This window comes from Pan paniscus, chromosome 4 (genome assembly GCF_029289425.2).
Source record: "Pan paniscus chromosome 4, NHGRI_mPanPan1-v2.0_pri, whole genome shotgun sequence".
Classification (NCBI taxonomy): domain Eukaryota; kingdom Metazoa; phylum Chordata; class Mammalia; order Primates; family Hominidae; genus Pan; species Pan paniscus.
Genome location: NC_073253.2, coordinates 143,359,068 through 143,379,714, shown reverse-complemented (window position 1 = coordinate 143,379,714; position 20,647 = coordinate 143,359,068). Strand labels below are relative to the sequence as shown.

Here is a 20,647-nt window from a genome sequence, read left to right as displayed (position 1 = left end):
GGAGACATTGCTCATAAACAATCTATTAATGGACCCATTAAATATTTTAAAATATTAACTGCTTCATTATTTCCACTTATTTCGGTAATTACTTAATTATCCTTATAGTGAAAATGTGACCAATTCTGGGTCACCTGACCTAGTGTCACCTCTCTGGCCAGATAAATGTCCATTACTCAGTGGAAGAGAACAAAACCAGAACCCACTGCTCCTCACAACGTAACCATGGAGGCCAGTCTACTTATGTACTTACAGACGGGGGCATGCTGGCTGCGGTGGTTCCTGGGGTGCTGCTCTCCTCACACTTCCCTGTACTGCGGATGTGCGTATTTGTTTGGCGTATCCTAAAACAGATCAGAGGATGCTTCAACAACGAGGAAGTTCTCAGTTATAATAAGAAAATAAATAAGGACCAACATGCAGGACACTTGGGTATCAAACCAAACTGTATTTAGAGGGAGGATCTGGGATCTGCATTCAACTACTTTCATTTTCAGTAGGTATCATCCAGGCTGTCTCTCTTCTGCTCCAGATTCATCCCCTAGCCCTGGACCTATCCTGTCACATTTCATTCACTGATATATTCATAGAGAATGTTGGAAATAAACTTGGAGATCATCTGGTCTAAAGGTGATCTCGCATTTATAGATGCGAGAATCAGATCCCAGAGAGATGTTTGACTATACTGAGTACCAATAATACGACTTGGGGAAAAATATAACAAGACACAAATGATACAGTCTGAGTTTTGTAGTTGGAATGAATCTTAAGGAGTATGAATTTTAATGCCTCTCACTGGAGAAATATTATGAAATCAGACATGTACTTCTTTGCCTCTGGTAATGGGAAACTCATTATCAAGGCAGTGCAATTTGTCTTTTGGCATTGCTTAAATTGAAATTGCTCTCATATAACTTTCTCTAAAACCTTAGAAATGAATATTGTTTCCTTTTGCCTCACATAACCTGATCATTCTTTTTTTTTTTATTTTATTATTATTATCTTTTTTAGAGCTCTGAATGCCAGGTGTACTCACCGGCAAATTTTTTTTTTTACTTTTTTTATTTTTATTTTTTTATTATACTTTAAGTTTTAGGGTACATGTGCACATTGTGCAGGTTAGTTATATATGTATACATGTGCCATGCTGGTGCGCTGCACCCACTAACTCATCATCTAGCATTAGGTATATCTCCCAATGCTATCCCTCCCCCCTACCCCCATCCCACCACAGTCCCCAGAGTGTGATATTCCCCTTCCTGTGTCCATGTGATCTCATTGTTCAATTCCCACCTATGAGTGAGAATATGCGGTGTTTGGTTTTTTGTTCTTGCGATAGTTTACTGAGAATGATGGTTTCCAATTTCATCCATGTCCCTACAAAGGACATGAACTCATCCTTTTTTATGGCTGCATAGTATTCCATGGTGTATAGGTGCCACATTTTCTTAATCCAGTCTATCATTGTTGGACATTTGGGTTGGTTCCAAGTCTTTGCTATTGTGAATAATGCCGCAATAAACATACGTGTGCATGTGTCTTTATAGCAGCATGATTTATAGTCCTTTGGGTATATACCCAGTAATGGGATGGCTGGGTCAAATGGTATTTCTAGTTCTAGATCCCTGAGGAATCGCCACACTGACTTCCACAATGGTTGAACTAGTTTACAGTCCCACCAACAGTGTAAAAGTGTTCCTATTTCTCCACATCCTCTCCAGCACCTGTTGTTTCCTGACTTTTTAATGATTGCCATTCTAACTGGTGTGAGATGATATCTAATAGTGGTTTTGATTTGCATTTCTCTGATGGCCAGTGATGATGAGCATTTTTTCATGTATTTTTTGGCTGCATAAATGTCTTCTTTTGAGAAGTGTCTGTTCATGTCTTTCACCCAATTTTTGATGGGGTTGTTTGTTTTTTTCTTGTAAATTTGTTTGAGTTCATTGTAGATTCTGGATATTAGCCCTTTGTCAGATGAGTAGGTTGCAAAAATTTTCTCCCATGTTGTAGGTTGCCTGTTCACTCTGATGGTAGTTTCTTTTGCTGTGCAGAAGCTCTTTAGTTTAATTAGATCCCATTTGTCAATTTTGTCTTTTGTTGCCATTGCTTTTGGTGTTTTGGACATGAAGTCCTTGCCCACGCCTATGTCCTGAATGGTAATGCCTAGGTTTTCTTCTAGGGTTTTTATGGTTTTAGGTCTAACGTTTAAATCTTTAATCCATCTTGAATTGATTTTTGTAAAAGGTGTAAGGAAGGGATCCAGTTTCAGCTTTCTACATATGGCTAGCCAGTTTTCCCAGCACCATTTATTAAATAGGGAATCCTTTCCCCATTGCTTGTTTTTCTCAGGTTTGTCAAAGATCAGATAGTTGTAGGTATGTGGTGTTATTTCTGAGGGCTCTGTTCTGTTCCATTGATCTATATCTCTGTTTTGGTACCAGTACCATGCTGTTTTGGTTACTGTAGCCTTGTAGTATAGTTTGAAGTCAGGTAGTGTGATGCCTCCAGCTTTGTTCTTTTGGCTTAGGATTGACTTGGCGATATGGGCTCTTTTTTGGTTCCATATGAACTTTAAAGTAGTTTTTTCCAATTCTGTGAAGAAAGGCATTGGTAGCTTGATGGGGATGGCATTGAATCTGTAAATTACCTTGGGCAGTATGGCCATTTTCACGATATTGATTCTTCCTACCCATGAGCATGGAATGTTCTTCCATTTGTTTGTATCCTCTTTTATTTCCTTGAGCAGTGGTTTGTAGTTCTCCTTGAAGAGGTCCTTCACATCCCTTGTAAGTTGGATTCCTAGGTATTTTATTCTCTTTGAAGCAATTGTGAATGGGAGTTCACTCATGATTTGGCTCTCTGTTTGTCTGTTGTTGGTGTATAAGAATGCTTGTGATTTTTGTACATTGATTTTGTATCCTGAGACTTTGCTGAAGTTGCTTATCAGCTTAAGGAGATTTTGGGCTGAGACGATGGGGTTTTCTAGATAAACAATCATGTCATCTGCAAACAGGGACAATTTGACTTCCTCTTTTCCTAATTGAATACCCTTTATTTCCTTCTCCTGCCTAATTGCCCTGGCCAGAACTTCCAACACTATGTTGAATAGGAGTGGTGAGAGAGGGCATCCCTGTCTTGTGCCAGTTTTCAAAGGGAATGCTTCCAGTTTTTGCCCATTCAGTATGATATTGGCTGTGGGTTTGTCATAGATAGCTCTTATTATTTTGAAATACGTCCCATCAATACCTAATTTATTGAGAGTTTTTAGCATGAAGGGTTGTTGAATTTTGTCAAAGGCTTTTTCTGCATCTATTGAGATAATCATGTGGTTTTTGTCTTTGGCTCTGTTTATATGCTGGATTACATTTATTGATTTGCGTATATTGAACCAGCCTTGCATCCCAGGGATGAAGCCCACTTGATCATGGTGGATAAGCTTTTTGATGTGCTGCTGGATTCAGTTTGCCAGTATTTTATTGAGGATTTTTGCATCAATGTTCATCAAGGATATTGGTCTAAAATTCTCTTTTTCGGTTGTGTCTCTGCCTGGCTTTGGTATCAGAATGATGCTGGCCTCATAAAATCAGTTAGGGAGGATTCCCTCTTTTTCTATTGATTGGAATAGTTTCAGAAGGAATGGTACCAGTTCCTCCTTGTACCTCTGGTAGAATTCGGCTGTGAATCCATCTGGTCCTGGACTCTTTTTGGTTGGTAAACTATTGATTATTGCCACAATTTCAGCTCCTGTTATTGGTCTATTCAGAGATTCAACTTCTTCCTGGTTTAGTCTTGGGAGAGTGTATGTGTCGAGGAATGTATCCATTTCTTCTAGATTTTCTAGTTTATTTGTGTAGAGGTGTTTGTAGTATTCTCTGATGGTAGTTTGTATGTCTGTGGGATCGGTGGTGATATCCCCTTTATCATTTTTTATTGTGTCTATTTGATTCTTCTCTCTTTTTTTCTTTATTAGTCTTGCTAGCGGTCTATCAATTTTGTTGATCCTTTCAAAAAACCAGCTCCTGGATTCATTGATTTTTTGAAGGGTTTTTTGTGTCTCTATTTCCTTCAGTTCTGCTCTGATTTTAGTTATTTCTTGCCTTCTGCTAGCTTTTGAATGTGTTTGCTCTTGCTTTTCTAGTTCTTTTAATTGTGATGTTAGGGTGTCAATTTTGGATCTTTCCTGCTTTCTCTTGTGGGCATTTAGTGCTATAAATTTCCCTCTACACACTGCTTTGAATGTGTCCCAGAGATTGTGGTATGTTGTGCCTTTGTTCTCGTTGGTTTCAAAGAACATCTTTATTTCTGCCTTCATTTCGTTAAGTACCCAGTAGTCATTCAGGAGCAGGTTGTTCAGTTTCCATGTAGTTGAGCGGCTTTGAGTGAGATTCTTAATCCTGAGTTCTAGTTTGATTGCACTGTGGTCTGAGAGATAGTTTGTTATAATTTCTGTTCTTTTACATTTGCTGAGGAGAGCTTTACTTCCAACTATGTGATCAATTTTGGAATAGGTGTGGTGTGGTGCTGAAAAAAATGTATATTCTGTTGATTTGGGGTGGAGAGTTCTGTAGATGTCTATTAGGTCTGCTTGGTGCAGAGCTGAGTTCAATTCCTGGGTATCCTTGTTGACTTTCTGTCTCGTTGATCTGTCTAATGTTGACAGTGGGGTGTTAAAGTCTCCCATTATTAATGTGTGGGAGTCTAAATCTCTTTGTAGGTCACTCAGGACTTGCTTTATGAATCTTGGTGCTCCTGTATTGGGTGCATATATATTTAGGATAGTTAGCTCTTCTTGTTGAATTGATCCCTTTACCATTATGTAATGGCCTTCTTTGTCTCTTTTGATCTTTGTTGGTTTAAAGTCTGTTTTATCAGAGACTAGGATTGCAACCCCTGCCTTTTTTGTTTTCCATTTGCTTGGTAGATCTTCCTCCATCCTTTTATTTTGAGCCTATGTGTGTCTCTGCACGTGAGATGGGTTTCCTGAATACAGCACACTGATGGGTCTTGACTCTTTATCCAACTTGCCAGTCTGTGTCTTTTAATTGGCGCATTTAGTCCATTTACATTTAAAGTTAATATTGTTATGTGTGAATTTGATCCTGTCATGATGATGTTAGCTGCTTATTTTGCTCGTTAGTTGATGCAGTTTCTTCCTAGTCTCGATGGTCTTTACATTTTGGCATGATTTTGCAGCGGCTGGTACTGGTTGTTCCTTTCCATGTTTAGCGCTTCCTTCAGGAGCTCTTTTAGGGCAGGCCTGGTGGTGACAAAATCTCTCAGCATTTGCTTGTCTGTAAGTATTTTATTTCTCCTTCACTTATGAAGCTTAGTTTGGCTGGATATGAAATTCTGGGTTGAAAATTCTTTTCTTTAAGAATGTTGAATATTGGCCCCCACTCTCTTCTGGCTTGTAGGGTTTCTGCCGAGAGATCCGCTGTTAGTCTGATGGGCTTCCCTTTGAGGGTAACCCAACCTTTCTCTCTGGCTGCCCTTAACATTTTTTCCTTCATTTCAACTTTGGTGAATCTGACAATTATGTGTCTTGGAGTTGCTCTTCTCGAGGAGTATCTTTGTGGCGTTCTCTGTATTTCCTGAATCTGAACGTTGGCCTGCCTTGCTAGATTGGGGAAGTTCTCCTGGATAATATCCTGCAGAGTGTTTTCCATCTTGGTTCCATTCTCCCCATCACTTTCAGGTACACCAATCAGACGTAGATTTGGTCTTTTCACATAGTCCCATATTTCTTGGAGGCTTTGCTCATTTCTTTCTATTCTTTTTTCTCTAAACTTCCCTTCTCGCTTCATTTCATTCATTTCATCTTCCATTGCTGATACCCTTTCTTCCATTTGATCGCATCGGCTCCTGAGGCTTCTGCATTCTTCACGTAGTTCTCGAGCCTTGGTTTTCAGCTCCATCAGCTCCTTTAAGCACTTCTCTTATTGGTTATTCTAGTTATACATTCTTCTAAATTTTTTTCAAGGTTTTCAACTTCTTTGCCTTTGGTTTGAATGTCCTCCCTTAGCTCAGAGTAATTTGATCGTCTGAAGCCTTCTCTCAGCTCGTCAAAGTCATTCTCCATCCAGCTTTGTTCCGTTGCTGGTGAGGAACTGCGTTCCTTTGGAGGAGGAGAGGCGCTCTGCATTTTAGAGTTTCCAGTTTTTCTGTTCTGTTTTTTCCCCATCTTTGTGGTTTTATCTACTTTTGGTCTTTGATGATGGTGATGTACAGATCGGTTTTCGGTGTGGGTGTCCTTTCTGTTTGTTAGTTTTCCTTATAACAGACAGGACCCTCAGCTGCAGGTCTTTTGGAATACCCTGCTGTGTGAGGTGTCAGTGTGCCCCTGCTGGGGGGTGCCTCCCAGTTAGGCTGCTCGGGGGTCAGGGGTCGGGGACCCACTTGAGGGGGCAGTCTGCCCCTTCTCAGATCTCCAGCTGCGTGCTGGGAGAACCACTGCTCTCTTCAAAGCTGTCAGACAGGGACATTTAAGTCTGCAGAGTTTACTGCTGTCTTTTTGTTTGTCTGTGCCCTGCCCCCAGAGGTGGAGCCTACAGAGGCAGGCAGGCCTCCTTGAGCTGTGGTGGGCTCCACCCAGTTCGAGCTTCCTGGCTGCTTTGTTTACCTAAGCAAGCCTGGGCAATGGCGGGCGCCCCTCCCCCAGCCTCGCTGCCGCCTTGCAGTTTGATCTGAGACTGCTGTGCTAGCAATCAGCGAGACTCCGTGGGCGTAGGACCCTCCGAGCCAGGTGTGGGATATAATCTCGTAGTGCGCCGTTTTTTAAGCCGGTCTGAAAAGCGCAATATTCGGGTGGGAGTGACCCGATTTTCCAGGTGCCTCTGTCACCCCTTTCTTTGACTCGGAAAGGGAACTCCCTGACCCCTTGCGCTTCCCAGGTGAGGCAATGCCTCGCCCTGCTTCGGCTCGCGCACGGTGCGCACACCCACTGGGCTGCGCCCACTGTCTGGCACTCCCTAGTGAGATGAACCCGGTACCTCAGATGGAAATGCAGAAATCACCCGTCTTCTGCGTCGCTCACGCTGGGAGCTGTAGACCGGAGCTGTTCCTATTCGGCCATCTTGGCTCCTCCCTCCTGATCCTTCTTTATAATATCTACTCCCAGCTCCCTTAGCTAAACAAACTATCCTGAGGTATGCTTTCTTAATATTTTCATCATTTCAGTTTCTTACTCTAAATTTCCCTTAAATAGATCACTTGTTATGGGTCTATAAAGTTGATGAAAATGTTGAAGAAAATTATATGGATAATTTAGGCCCTGACATTAAAGGATTTCTGGGCTGGAGATAAGGTATATATAGTAATGGAATTCCTGGACAGTTATATTTATTCCTTAAACGGGAATTTCTTAATTCTTAAAAACCTATAAGGTCTACGGATGAATTTCAAGTACTCCACGAGCCTATGAATATTATGTGTGTGGATTGTTCATATCACATTTTTTTAAATTTTCTTGAAAGGGGTAACTTTCTTCATATTATCTAAGGAATCTTTGGTCTTTGACAATTTAAGGAACTACTGTCTTAGAAATAACAGTAGTTTAGTGGAGAAAAAAGAAAACTGTATTTAGATCCAAATCAATAAGGTCAAAATCCTGTCTGATTTACTCCCTAGCTTTGTAACTTTAAATAAATTACCTGGACTCTCTGAGCCTCAGATTAACCTTCTGAACAATAAAGATAATAACATTCCGTAGCAGGTTGCAGGGATTCAGTGACTGAAATCTGAAAGTGCCTTATCTACCATACCTTACCTATAGATGAAGTATACCTACCATACCATACCTACCATACCTTACCTATATCTACCATACCTTACCTAAAAGATGAATTCTTTTAAATATTTTTCCAGGATTAAAAAACAGGATATCAGGGAGTCCTATCCTCATGTTCTGGGCCTTGCTTATAGTGTCCTAAGAAGGATAAAGTAGTATTACAATGTAGGTCTGGGGTCAGGTGAGATGGAAAAACCAAGGTTTGTCACCATTCTCTCCTTGAAAGCTGGCCAAATGGTGGCCAGGAGAAGGGAAGGGATGCATATAGAGGCAAGGGGAAATTATTTAAAAATTATTTAAAAATTCAGACAGCATTTGAGCAGAGTAGCAACAACAAAACTAAAGCCAATAATAAGAGTATTAAAATGAATCCCTTGTATTTAACTTAAGATAAAAATATTTTCATATCTAGCAGTTCTTTTCAATCATCTGTGAAGTCAGCAGCTCAGAGAACTGTCTCCATTTCTCCAATGAAGGGAGTGAGATTCAGAATCATGAAATAATATGCCTCCAGATACCCAGATAGTCATAAATATGAGAGCAGACATCAGATCAGCCATGTATTTATTGGGCTTTCTTTTGTACAGTGCACTTTCCTTTTGCAAGGTACTACTTCTTTCAAGAGGCAGGGTTAAAGAAATGGGGAATATGTAGCTATATTATAGTCACAGGACCTTTTAGATATAATACACTGGGCTGGGTTTATATAGCAGTAGTTCTCTACTGTTTTTCTCCACTACACACAGAATGAATGATGTTCACACTCCCATGACTGTACACAGGATTATACCAATATTCTGCAATTGTAACCCCACTATTTTTTTTCTTTCTCTTCTTCTCAGTAGAGCATATAACAATGTAGGTAAGCAATCTACCAAAGGAATAGCCTTAAATCTTTTCTATTTTACATATAAGAAAGATAATTCACAAATTTTGAATTTTTAACTTCTATGATGAATAAATTACTTGCAACACATTTCGAATTTATATCAGTGCATTACTATGGGTTAACACTCTAGCTGAGAAATTCTAAACTGGAAGATATGATGGGGCAACTTGAATACTTACAGGTTTTCATGACAGAGCATGCAAGGATTGTTGTAGGTTTGGCCATCGTCACCACAGACAGGCTTTAAATCCTTTGGACAAAGATAACCTATCCTGGGCAATACTCGGTAGTCTTTGCACATCTCAGAATCCTGAAGAAGCAAAAAATAAAGCAGACGTACTTTATGGCATTCAAGGAGAGGGGTGGGCTTAAGAAAACCTCTTGAGTTCCTTAATCCAACTTGAATAAATGGTTGTAAAAGGAGTGTGATATATGTTATTCAAACTCAAAGATTGATTTTGCACCATATGAGGTGGATTTAACTTCCTGTATTTGGCAATTTTTAACTTGACAAGGTAAGTAAACAAAGAAACAAGGAGTAGCAAAGCAATAAGAAAGCAAATATCCTTTATAATATGTGACACAATTACCTGCCCATAAGAAGAAATCTAGAATGATAGGCATGCTAGAAATAATATTCGCCTTTTTAAGTGAAGGTATTGGTTATATACAGCCTAGAAAGGAAAGACTCAGAGGTAAATACTCATAAATTGCATGAGTTTTTGAGTCCTAGCTCTACCACTAACTAGAGAAGTAACTTATCTTAACTTTTCTCAGCCTTAATTTTCTCACCAGAAAATCATTAATAATAGTAGTCCTTACTTTATATTACTGCTTGAAGGGATTAAAACAGATAATGCATGTAAAGTTCATGCTTAACGCAGTATCTGTCACATACTAAGTGTTCAGTAAATTTTAGTTGTTAGTATGTTTTCCACGGTAAAAAACATATGTATATTTTCCATGTAAAAGAAGAAACATATTTGCTCTTTGTAGTGTTTTGGAAGTATGAGTTTAATAATTAATGATAATTCCAAGACCTTGATTAGTTTTTTAAAAAGGCAAAAAGTGGAGCCAAAATATAAAAAAAGTATTCAAAAGCAAATAGGATGATGGAAGACTTAAATCCAATAGTATCAGTAATTACATAGAATATTAAGAAGTAAGTACTCCAGTTAAAAGACAGAAATTATCCAACTGGAAGAACAAAAAGAATCAACTATATAATATTTATAAGAAATATATTTATAAGTAAAAGGATGAGTTCTAAATAACTCATGACTCAAAGTAATCATAGAATTTAGAAATGAAATGAATCACAAAGAAAATACAACCTATCAAATCCCAGCAGCCAAAGCAGTAATTTGGGGGAAAATTATAACTTGAATACATATATTAGAAAAGAAGGAGGTTCTAAAATGGATGATCTAAACTTTCATCTGAAGGAGCTAGCCAATGATGAGCATAGAAATTTTTTTAAAATAAGTAATAAAGAGGAGAAATGGATGAAACAGAAAACAGAACAAAGCCAAAAGTTAGCTGCTTGAAAAGAATAAGTTGATAAGCTATTTGCAAAATTGACCAGAGTCAAGAAAACATATATTACCAATATTAGAGATAAAAGGTCATCACTATATGAGCTGTAGATACTAAAAGAATAATTTAGAAATGTTATAAATAACTACATGCCAAAAAATTTGACAACATAGATGAAATTAATAAATTCCTTGAAAACTACTTACTGAAAACAGATACAAAGACGACATAGAAAATTTAATAGTATTATATCTGCTAATACTCATTTTGGAGGAGTCAAGCAGTATTTGTGTACTTGTTCCTTTGTTTTGATAAATGATTCAAACACCTAAATGAATTGCTTTAGATTGTGGTGAGTTCCATATTGGTACAAATATTCACGGAGAATTTAGATAAGTAACTTATATGAAACCCTGGCAAAAGTTAGACTCAACCAGGTATATCAATCCTATTTTTTCAGGTAACTGGTGCTATAATGTTCAAAAGGTACTACAATGTTCCTCACTCTCTCTCTCTTTTTATTTTTTTAACATAGTACATCAACTCAAAAAATTCTGTTGACTCCACCTTCAAAACAGACCCAGTATCTTACCGCCTCTCAAGAGCTCCACCACTACTAACATGGTATAAACCAGCATCATCTCTTCTGTAGACAACTGCAATAGCTAACTAGCTGTCCAGCCCTTGCCTCCCTGCAGTGTTTTCAATAGGTATCAGGCAAAGTTATTCCTTTAAAACATAAATCAAATCATATTAGTCTTCTCAAAACCTTCATTCAGAATATTAGGCAAAGTCTTTAAAATTGTCTACAAAACGCTTTATAACATGGCCTCCCATTAGCTTCCTGACTTCCTCTTCTACAGCTGAGGTAGCTCTACTTCAACAACACTAAACGCTTTGCTATGTTTTCTCCCTGGAATATGTTCTCCTCAGATATACCTACAGAATCAATACCCTTAGGTCTTGATGTAAATGTCACCTTCTGAGAGAGTTATTCTCTGTATATGTCACTTAAAATTGTATCCCCTCCCCTCTCCATCTCAGAATTTACTGTACCATTTTTTTCTGCCTTATTTCCTCCTTGGCATTATTTTTTCATTTATTCATATTATTTATTGTATCTGCTTTTCCAATATACTATGAACTTCATGTAGTGAGCGCTATCTGTTTTGTTTATGGCTATTAACCTAGCATACATAAATAATGCCTGGAGGCCGGGCGCGGTGGCCTACGCCTATAATCCCAGCACTTTGGGAGGCCGAGGCGGGCGGATCACGAGGTCAGGAGATCGAGACCATCCTGGCTAACACAGTGAAACCCCGTCTCTACTAAAAATACAAAAAATTAGCGTGGTGGCGGGCACCTGTAGTCCCAGCTACTCGGGAGGCTGAGGCAGGAGAATGGCGTGAACTGCGGAGGCGGAGCTTGCAGTGAGCCGAGATCGCGCCAGTGCACTCCGGCCTGGGCGAAAGAGCGAGACTCCCTCTCAAAAAATAAATAAATAAATAAGTAAGTAAATAAATAATGCCTGGAAAAATAGCAGGTGCTCAGTAAGTATTTGTAGACTGACAAAAGGACTGCCGGCTTGATGAAAAAAATGAATAATGAAAGATTTATTTCTCCAAAAGAAATAGCTCCAAAACAGACTGTAGCTTATGAGGGAGAATGAGGGGGCTACTGGTCTGCTGATGATATCTTATTTCTTGCTGCTATCACAGGTATGATCACTTTGTGATATTTCATTTAGCTATTTACTTGCATGTGTACATTTCTTCTATGTAACTATTATACTTCAGTATTTAAAAAAAAAACAACATATTTTGTTAATAGCTCTTCTCCATGCCTTTGGATCCCTGATGTGGAGCTCAATTTACCAGAAATATGTAATTAATGCATATTTCATGTATGTAACTCATCTATTACCCTAGTTGAATTGGGTGAATAATGAAGTAAAATTCATGTTTGATACCTTTCTTTCTCCTTTTCTGGGTCATCAGCCTAGGTGCTAAAATCTTCCTTTTAGGGCCCAATCTGAGAATCTGCTTGATGATCTCATATCCTCTTTGCTCCTTTCTACTCGTCATCTTGCGAAGGCTCTACAAAGTAAATCTTATCATGCTAATGTAGACTAATACTTACATTACTGGTGACCATCAGCTACCAAAGAGAGGAAGAGAGAGGGGTGGGGTCCTGTTCTGTCACCCAGGCTGGAGTGCAGTGGCACTATCACGGCTCATGGTAGCCTCGACCTCCTGGGCTCAAGCCATCCTTCCACCTCAGCCTCCCAAGTAGCTGGAACTACAGGCACAAGGCACCATGCCCAGCTAATTTTTTTTTTTGTATGTTTTCTAGAGACAGAGTTTCACCATGTTGCCCACAGTGGTCTCAAACTCCTGGGGCCAAGGGATCTGCCCGCTTGGCCTCCCACAGTGCTGGGGTTATAGTCGTGAGCCACCGCACCCAGCTCAGCCTATATTTTAAACAAGAAGTTTTAGCTACTGCGAATTGCTAATTTGCGGAAATTTATACCTGTGAGCATGCTTGGCATAGAGTTCCAGGATGTAGAAACGGATTTGGTTGGAGAAGGGAAATAAGCGGAAGCTAGGTGAGGAAGCTAAGAATACCAAGAGGTATGCTAAAATTACAGAATTGAGGCACCTGACTATGTATTTTACCATATGTGAGATTAGTCACAATTATTCCACACACACATTGTAAATTTCAAAATGTACTAAATTGAAGCAGGGCAAATAATCTCAAAGGGCACAGGATAAGGCACTAATGAGAAATCCCAGAACTCTCACCAAGCATAAACTGCATATAGTCCTCAAAGGACTTCAGGCTGCACTGAATCAGCAAACCTCAGACCCTTCTGTGAAAATAGCAAATAGCAACAGGTCAAAAAAAATCAAGAAAATTAAATTGATAAGTAGCTTTTCAGAAATAGTCCTCCTTACCAGAGAACTGAAAGAGTCTGGGCTGTCTTCCTCTTGAGAAGCTCTAACATGGGATGGCTTTTCTTGAAGTTTTGCCCTTTCCAAAGCTTCTGTTAGACTAGAGAAGAAAATTAAAAATAATTTAAAATAAGAAACAGTTCCTATAACTTCCAGTGAGAAGTTAAGCAATCCTCATAAAATGTGACAGAGGCCAGGCATGGTAGTTCACGCCTGTAACCCCAGCATTTTGGAAGGCCCAGGCTGGCGAATCACCTGAGGTCAGGAGTTGGAGACCAGCCTGGCCAACATGGTGAAACTCCATCTCTACTAAAAATACAAAAATTAGCTGGGCATGGTGGTGCACACCTATTATCCCAGCTACTCGAAAGGCTGAGGCAGGAGAATCTCTTGAACCCGGGAGGCAGAGGTTGCAGTGAACTAAGATCACACCATTGCACTCCAACCTGGGCAACAGAGTGAGACTCTGTCTCAATCAATCAATCAATCAATAAAACAGAATCACAGAACATTGAGATAGTGACCAGGATGACATATTAAGAAAAGTACACAATTAGGAGCTGGTTTAGAACTTTCATCACTTAACAGATGACAAGTGGGTTAATGTTCTTAAGTTTTGATTTTCTAGAACATAAAATGAGAGTAGTATTTGGTAATTCCCCCCTCAAAGAACACTCACTATGAAAAGCTAAAGAAATTTGATTATTGTTGTGTTCACAGTGTGCTTTACAACCATCATCATCATCATCATCATTTATAATGTCCATTGGTCTCCATTTCTATTTGCTTTTTAGAATAACCTAGAAACTCTTTCTAAAAAACAAATTCCATAGCCCCAAGATTCTGATATATTTTGGGGTGTAAAAATTTGTATTTATTTTTAAAGGCATCTCAATTGAGTCTGATCTAGTTGTGGAATAAAGATCTTGAAGAATTTCTTCTAATTATGATGCTGAAAGTTGAAAACAAATTGTTTAATGACACAGCTAGTATACATCTTGGTTAGAACTTACATACGGAATTTTTGTCTCCAAGTCTCAGTGTTCTTTCTACTATATCAGGTGTTCTCAATTTGAGGGCTTTAATTCTAAAGACTTATTTTTAAAATCCCATGGGGTTCATAAATATACAAACTTATTCAAGCAGCAGTTTCTAAAAATGCAGTTCCCCTGCTAGCTACAGGGGGAGCAGAATCCTCTTACTCACAAGACAGCTCTGCACATGTAGCACTTGTTTGTATAGAACTTTCCATCAGCACCGTGCACTGGGTCATTCTCTCTAGGGCAGATGAGTTCATTGTTCCTTATATAGTTTCGAAATTCACTGCACTCATCCTAGAAAATGGGAAAGGGAAAGTGAACATGGCTTTGTCCCTTTTTGGCTTAGTGATTTTTTTCAAACTTGGTTTTAGGAAGTCCTCTCTTAGCTCTGGGCTCAGACTCACTGTACTCATCCTGGCAACAGAGGCCAAGGAACGCACAGGTTGTCTAAATTTTGCATCCTCCGCTTCATTCTGAACCTGTCTGCACTGGTCCTGAAAAATGTAGGGAAACATAAAACAACACTTGATAGACCTTCCTGTTTTTTTCTCCCGTTCATCCATCCTTCCTTTCCCCATTTTCCCCATGAAGCATGCTTTTGACAAAAGGACAATTGCTCAGGGATCTAACTCTACAAATGTGATTGTTACTGTTAAAGAATTGAATAAAGATGTCTTCTTTGTAGTCTTGAAAAATAAATAGAAAAGAAAGCATCACGCATGCACACTGCTGATTCTTTAATGCTGATAGAATCATCTGGTGAAAACAGAAGGGAAGCTAGAAGGGAGACTTAGATTGGTTTATATTGCCTGAATTATTAAAATAAACATCAGCAAGCTACCCAAAGCCTTGTTTCACACTTAAAGTGTCAAAGATAAGCATGCAGTTGAGTTGGTAAAGAATGTTACCCTCTACTTTTCAATCCATATTTCTCCCAAGGAGGAAAGACTAAAACAATAATTGACATACACTCTCAGAGAATTTTCTACAAAATCAAAAAAGGTATCAAATCCCCAAACCCCCCAAAATCTTGTTATGATACAAAGTGACAAGACAAGAAAAATCAATTTTCTTTGAAGTTAAGATATTAATATATTTATTATTCCCAAAGCTGCAGAAGAATGCAAAATTCTGAAGGTGAAAAGTAAAATGGTTATTTTCGTATCCTTTAATAAATAACCTTTGCATTATTTGAGGGCTTGCTACTTGATTTCTCTTCATCTTTCTTTTTTCTTTCATTAGCTTCTCGATCACTGCAGAATAATAAAAAAAAAAGATAGGGTAATTTTTCAAGGGTTGTTACTGAATTGTCTTTAACCAAGTATTTCTGCGATTCTAAACATTAGCAAATCTAACACTGTTTTCTTATACCTAAAAAAAAATCTAAGAATATTTTTATAAGCTAATCAGTTCTGATTGTTGGAATTTTCATGATAATATATTTGTGGCAATGCTATCAACTTTCATAGATGCTGTTACTATACTCTTATCCAGAAAAATATGATCCTAAAAGGTCTTTATTTTTCCTTAATATAAGAAAGTTGCTATAATTCTCATTTTTACTTTTCCAATTAAATTATAACCAAACTCACAATATTGATTGTTATTTACATAGGTATAATGCTTTGAAGTTCATAAACATTTTAAAAATGTCCTTGAATCTCCACAAAACTATATTGTGCAGTCATTTTTCCCTCAGGAGGAACTGAGGCTCTGCACAATGAACTGGCCTGTCCCAGGTTACTTAGCTGATAAGCTACCTCTTCCTACCCCAGAGGTTCTGGGTATGATTATGCTTTTCAACATCAAAATAAAAAAATTATTGTGAAAGTGCTTTGGAAATTGTCTCTTCAAAAGAGAGGAGGTATCATATCATTAATGTGTGATGCCAAGTATCTTAGGTTTTAAAAGTAACAAAAACTAATTTCTAGCAAACAGGCACAACTATCAAATTTATTGATAAACCTTTTTACGTACAAGATGCTCTGACACATAGCACATTTATTGATGTGCATCTTGCCATATGGGCCTCGAACAGGGTTATTTTCTCTGGTGCAGATAAGCTTTCCATTTCTCTGCATGCTTCGAAATTCACGACACAGATCCTACCAACAGTAGCAGAAAAAGTTGTTACTGTCATGGTATAATCTTTCAAACCTGATAACATGATTGACCGATTAGATATAAACTCATAACACAGGAAAAAAACAGAGAAGTGAAATTTCAGAGAAGAAATATGTTTTAAAGGCACTTTATTCAATCTCTACCTAAGAAGTTTGAATCTTCTCCATTGCATCTCTATCAAATGATTGTCTTGCCCTAATGGAATTTCACTAAAGCAGCCCATTCCTTTAAAAACTATATATATATATATGCAAGCAAGATCATATATATATTATATATATAATTTATATATTATATATTATATAATATTATATATATATTATATATATAATTTATATATTATATATTATATAATATTATATATATATTATATATATAATTTATATATTATATATATTATATAATATTATATATATATTGCACCACTGCACTCTAGGCTGGACAACAGAACAAGATTACATATATATAACAAGATTTTATATATATATAGATAGATAGATAATATATATCTATATATAATATATCTATCTATCTATATATATAATCTTGTTATATGTATATAATCTTGTTCTGTTGTCCAGCCTGGAGTGCAGTGGTGCAATCATAGCTCATTGCAGCCTCCAACTCCTGGGCTCAAGCAACACTCCCACCTCAGTCTGCTAAGTAGCTAGAACTACAGGCATGTGCCACCATGCCTGGCTAATATTTTAAAATTTTTTGTAGAGACGGGAGTCTCTCTGTGTTGCCTGGGCTGATCTTAAACTCTTGGCCTCAAGTGATCCTCTTACATTGGCCTCCCAAAGCACTGAGATTACAGGCATGAGCCCCCAGTGCCCTGCCCCATCTCATTTTAATACCATTTTCTATGAGGCAGAGCCCCAAACCTGTCTCCCTATGAGTGCACTCAGTATTCCACACATAAGTCTACTTCAAAAGCCCTGGAATGAACTAAACGACACTCTTCTGGCAAAACATAAAAACATGTAAACTTTCAGCTTCATTTCTCAACCACAATTTACCAAAAAAAAAAAAAAATTATTGTGCGAGGTGCTTTATCGTGTGGTTTAATAGATTTCCTTTAGTGGTTGTAAAAATCTTATAAGATAAATACGCATCATCCCCATTCTACAGATGAGAAAAATAAATCTCAGCGATATTAAATAAAGTCAGTGTTGAATTTGTGATCAGAAACCTGCTAACCACCAGGTTATACCTTTTTACTTATTTGCTTTTACAAGTCAGAGAATAAAACTCCTATGTGTGGATAAGTATATGGAGCTGCCTTTTGTGTTCATTGAAACATAATGATCATAAAAAGAAGCCAATAGAACCGAGTCTACAGATAGGATCTAGAATGTACTAAAATCTTCAGAGAGCTACAGAAGTCTCTGGAACTTCCTATAAGCCCAAAGAGCCAAAGTGGTGATATGGAAACGTTACCTTAAAAAATAACACAGTAACCTAGATTGTACTTACCCTTCTTTCTTTAAATTGTGATGTCCGTAAACAAACAATTCCAGGCCTTACTTTTAATTGCAGCATTTAAAAAAAATCTCTGGAATTAAATACCTATCAACATATTAAATGTCTCACAACCACCATTTTCACAAATTACTGGAAGTATTTTCTTTTCCAGGTGCTCACAATACCACATATTTTTATAATAGCACTCCTCTGACTGTATTGCAACCCTGCAATTCAGTCTTTGGCTCTTCTATTCATTAATTATGTGTAGTTCACTTCACTTAAGTTTTCCTGAATTCTAAAAAATTGGAACAATATCACCACTGAATAGATTTTGGGGAGGTTTAAATATAATTATTGGTAAACCTTATTTAACTTTGCATGTGTAGATAAAACTGTAGTTCTCTATTTGACACACACACACACACACACACACACACTCACACACAATCTCAGTATTTTCATTTTTTTTTAAAGACAAGTTCTTACTCTGTTGCCCAGGCTGGAGTGCAATAATCCTATCATAGCTCACTGCTGCCTTGAACTCGTGGGCTCAAGTGATCCTCCCACCTTAACCTCCCAAGTAGCTAGAGTTACAGGTGTGCACCATCATGCCTGGCTATTTTTTTTAAATTATTATTTTGTAGAGACAGAGTCTCACTATGTTGCCCAGGCTGGTTTTGAACTCCTGGGCTCAAGCAATTCTCTTGCTCTGGTCTCCCAAAACACTGGGATTAAAAGAGTGAGTTACCACACCCTGCCTCCATATTTTCTTTATTTTTTTTTTACTCAGTATTTTCTATATATAAATATATATAGCATTTTTCTGTTCGAAATTTTTTAAATAAGGATCATAAAATTAAAAATTTACCAAGATTTTAAATAGATGTCCTTTAGAGATCATGTGAAGTTGTGCAATAAAGTTATTTTCTCAAAGCCATTCATCTACCATAATGCACAACAGATATTCCCAAAATATTTTTAAATAATGATAATTACTAATAAGGTTTCATTTTCTTTAGCCACTACAGGCTTAATGAAAAGTTGCCCTACTAACAGGAAAAATCTTCCCAGGGAAATTTCACTATTTATCTTTTCTAATTGGAGTACGTCGGTGCATTAAAAGAGATTGTGCTGTGTAATATTCTACGTGTTGGTGTTGTAGTGTTGAATACTATTTATAAAGACCAAAACTGAACACTAGGTGGCAATGAAATACCAGATCAAGAATTTATTATCTCAAACTCCAACTTTCTTCTCTTTTCCTTTTTTTTTTGAGACACAGTCTCGCTCTGTCGCCCAGGCTGGTGTGCAGTGGCGCTATCTCAGCTCACTGCAAGCTCGCCTCCCGGGTTCACGCCATTCTCCTGCCTCAGCCTCCCAAGTAGCTGGGACTACAGGCGCCCGCCACTGTGCCCGGCTAATTTTTTTGTACTTTTAGTAGAGACGGGGTTTCACCGTGCTAGCCAGGATGGTCTCGATTTCCTGACCTCGTGATCTGCCCGCCTCAGCTTCTCAAAGTGCTGGGATTATAGGCCTGAGCCACCGTGCCTGGCCTCAAACTCCAAATTTTTGATACTGATTTTCTTTGTAATTTTTGGCATCTGATTGCTTGATATTTATTTGTTTAAAAAATTCAGAAACAGCAGAGTGCGATGGCTCATGTAATCCCGGCACTTTGGGAGGCTGAGACTTGAGCTCCGGCAGATTGCTTGAGCTCAGGAGTTCGAGACCATCCTGAGCAACAGCAAGACCCTGTCTCAAAGGAAAGAAAAAATTCAAAAATGAAATTCACTGGCTAACTACAATAATTTGACAGTTGTCACTGGTTCTACAATTGCATCAGAGTCACTTCTGGGGAACTGAAGAGCATGCTATTTATTTTCAAGATCTGGCCATGACTTCATTGTTTACCGTTATATCACCAATGATTGGGACAGAGTCAGCATTTCACAAATATTTGTTGAATAAATATACCATACAATGAACTAACTGAATTCAGGTATTAGCGTGTCTAACATCTATTACCTCTTTGTCATTGCTCCTTTCTCCTGTATTGCTCCTTTCTCCTGTATTGCTCCTGTCTTCATCCTCTTTCTTTTTTTTTTCAGCTGCTTCCCTTTCCCTGGGGGGGGAAAACAATGAAACATTTCAATCAAAGTGAACAAACGCCTCATTAATTACCAGATCTGCTTCTAAAACAATTGTCATTTTCCCAAACTGGTAAGAAATGATTATTGTACTTTAAGACTCACAGTCAAAAGCTCATTTTGAAACATACTCACAGTTTTTCCTTACACATAGTACACTTATTGCCATGTGTCTTGCCATCTGGACCCCGGACAGGGTCACTTTCTCGAGTGCAGATAAGTTTTCCATTTTTCATCTGGCTTCTAAACTCATCACATGTATCCTGAAAAGATGGGAAGATTATATTGGAAGTGCTGTTTTTACATAATATTTGATTGGATTTGAGAATCAGAGGATTTCTTTCCAAGAGTCAGGCAGCCATGTAACCTTGCTGTGATAGGCAAAATAATGTCCCACAGAGAGAGACGTCTATGTTCTAATTCCTGGAACCTCCAAATATGTTGCTTTACGTGGCAGGGAGGAATTATGGTTGAATATGGAATTAAGATTGCTAATCAGTTGAATTTAAAATGGGGAAGTTACCCTGGATTATCCAAGTGGGGCCCATGTAATCACAAAGGTTCTTACTCATTAAAGAGAGAGGCAGCGGCAGGACAGTCAGTGTGAGAATGATAAAGCATAAGAAGGACTTGACTGGCCATCACTGGCTTAAGGGTGGCCACAAGCCAAGGAATACAGGTAGCTTCTAGAAGTTAGAGGA

General features: G+C 38.1%; 1 protein-coding gene across 1 annotated transcript in view; it reads right to left on the bottom strand.

Moving 5' to 3' along the window:
• The window catches only part of SPINK5 (serine peptidase inhibitor Kazal type 5), a 191,465-nt gene that overhangs the window by 3,200 nt on the left and 167,618 nt on the right, over positions 1–20,647 (bottom strand). The window contains exons 32-40 of the mRNA XM_055112771.2: positions 20,082–20,209; positions 19,825–19,921; positions 16,186–16,313; positions 15,389–15,461; positions 14,613–14,702; positions 14,375–14,502; positions 13,172–13,268; positions 8,858–8,988; positions 254–344 (exon numbers count right to left, since the gene is read on the bottom strand). Coding sequence (XP_054968746.1) covers positions 254–344; positions 8,858–8,988; positions 13,172–13,268; positions 14,375–14,502; positions 14,613–14,702; positions 15,389–15,461; positions 16,186–16,313; positions 19,825–19,921; positions 20,082–20,209 — 963 coding nt within the window. The remainder of the gene's footprint in view (positions 1–253; positions 345–8,857; positions 8,989–13,171; positions 13,269–14,374; positions 14,503–14,612; positions 14,703–15,388; positions 15,462–16,185; positions 16,314–19,824; positions 19,922–20,081; positions 20,210–20,647) is intronic.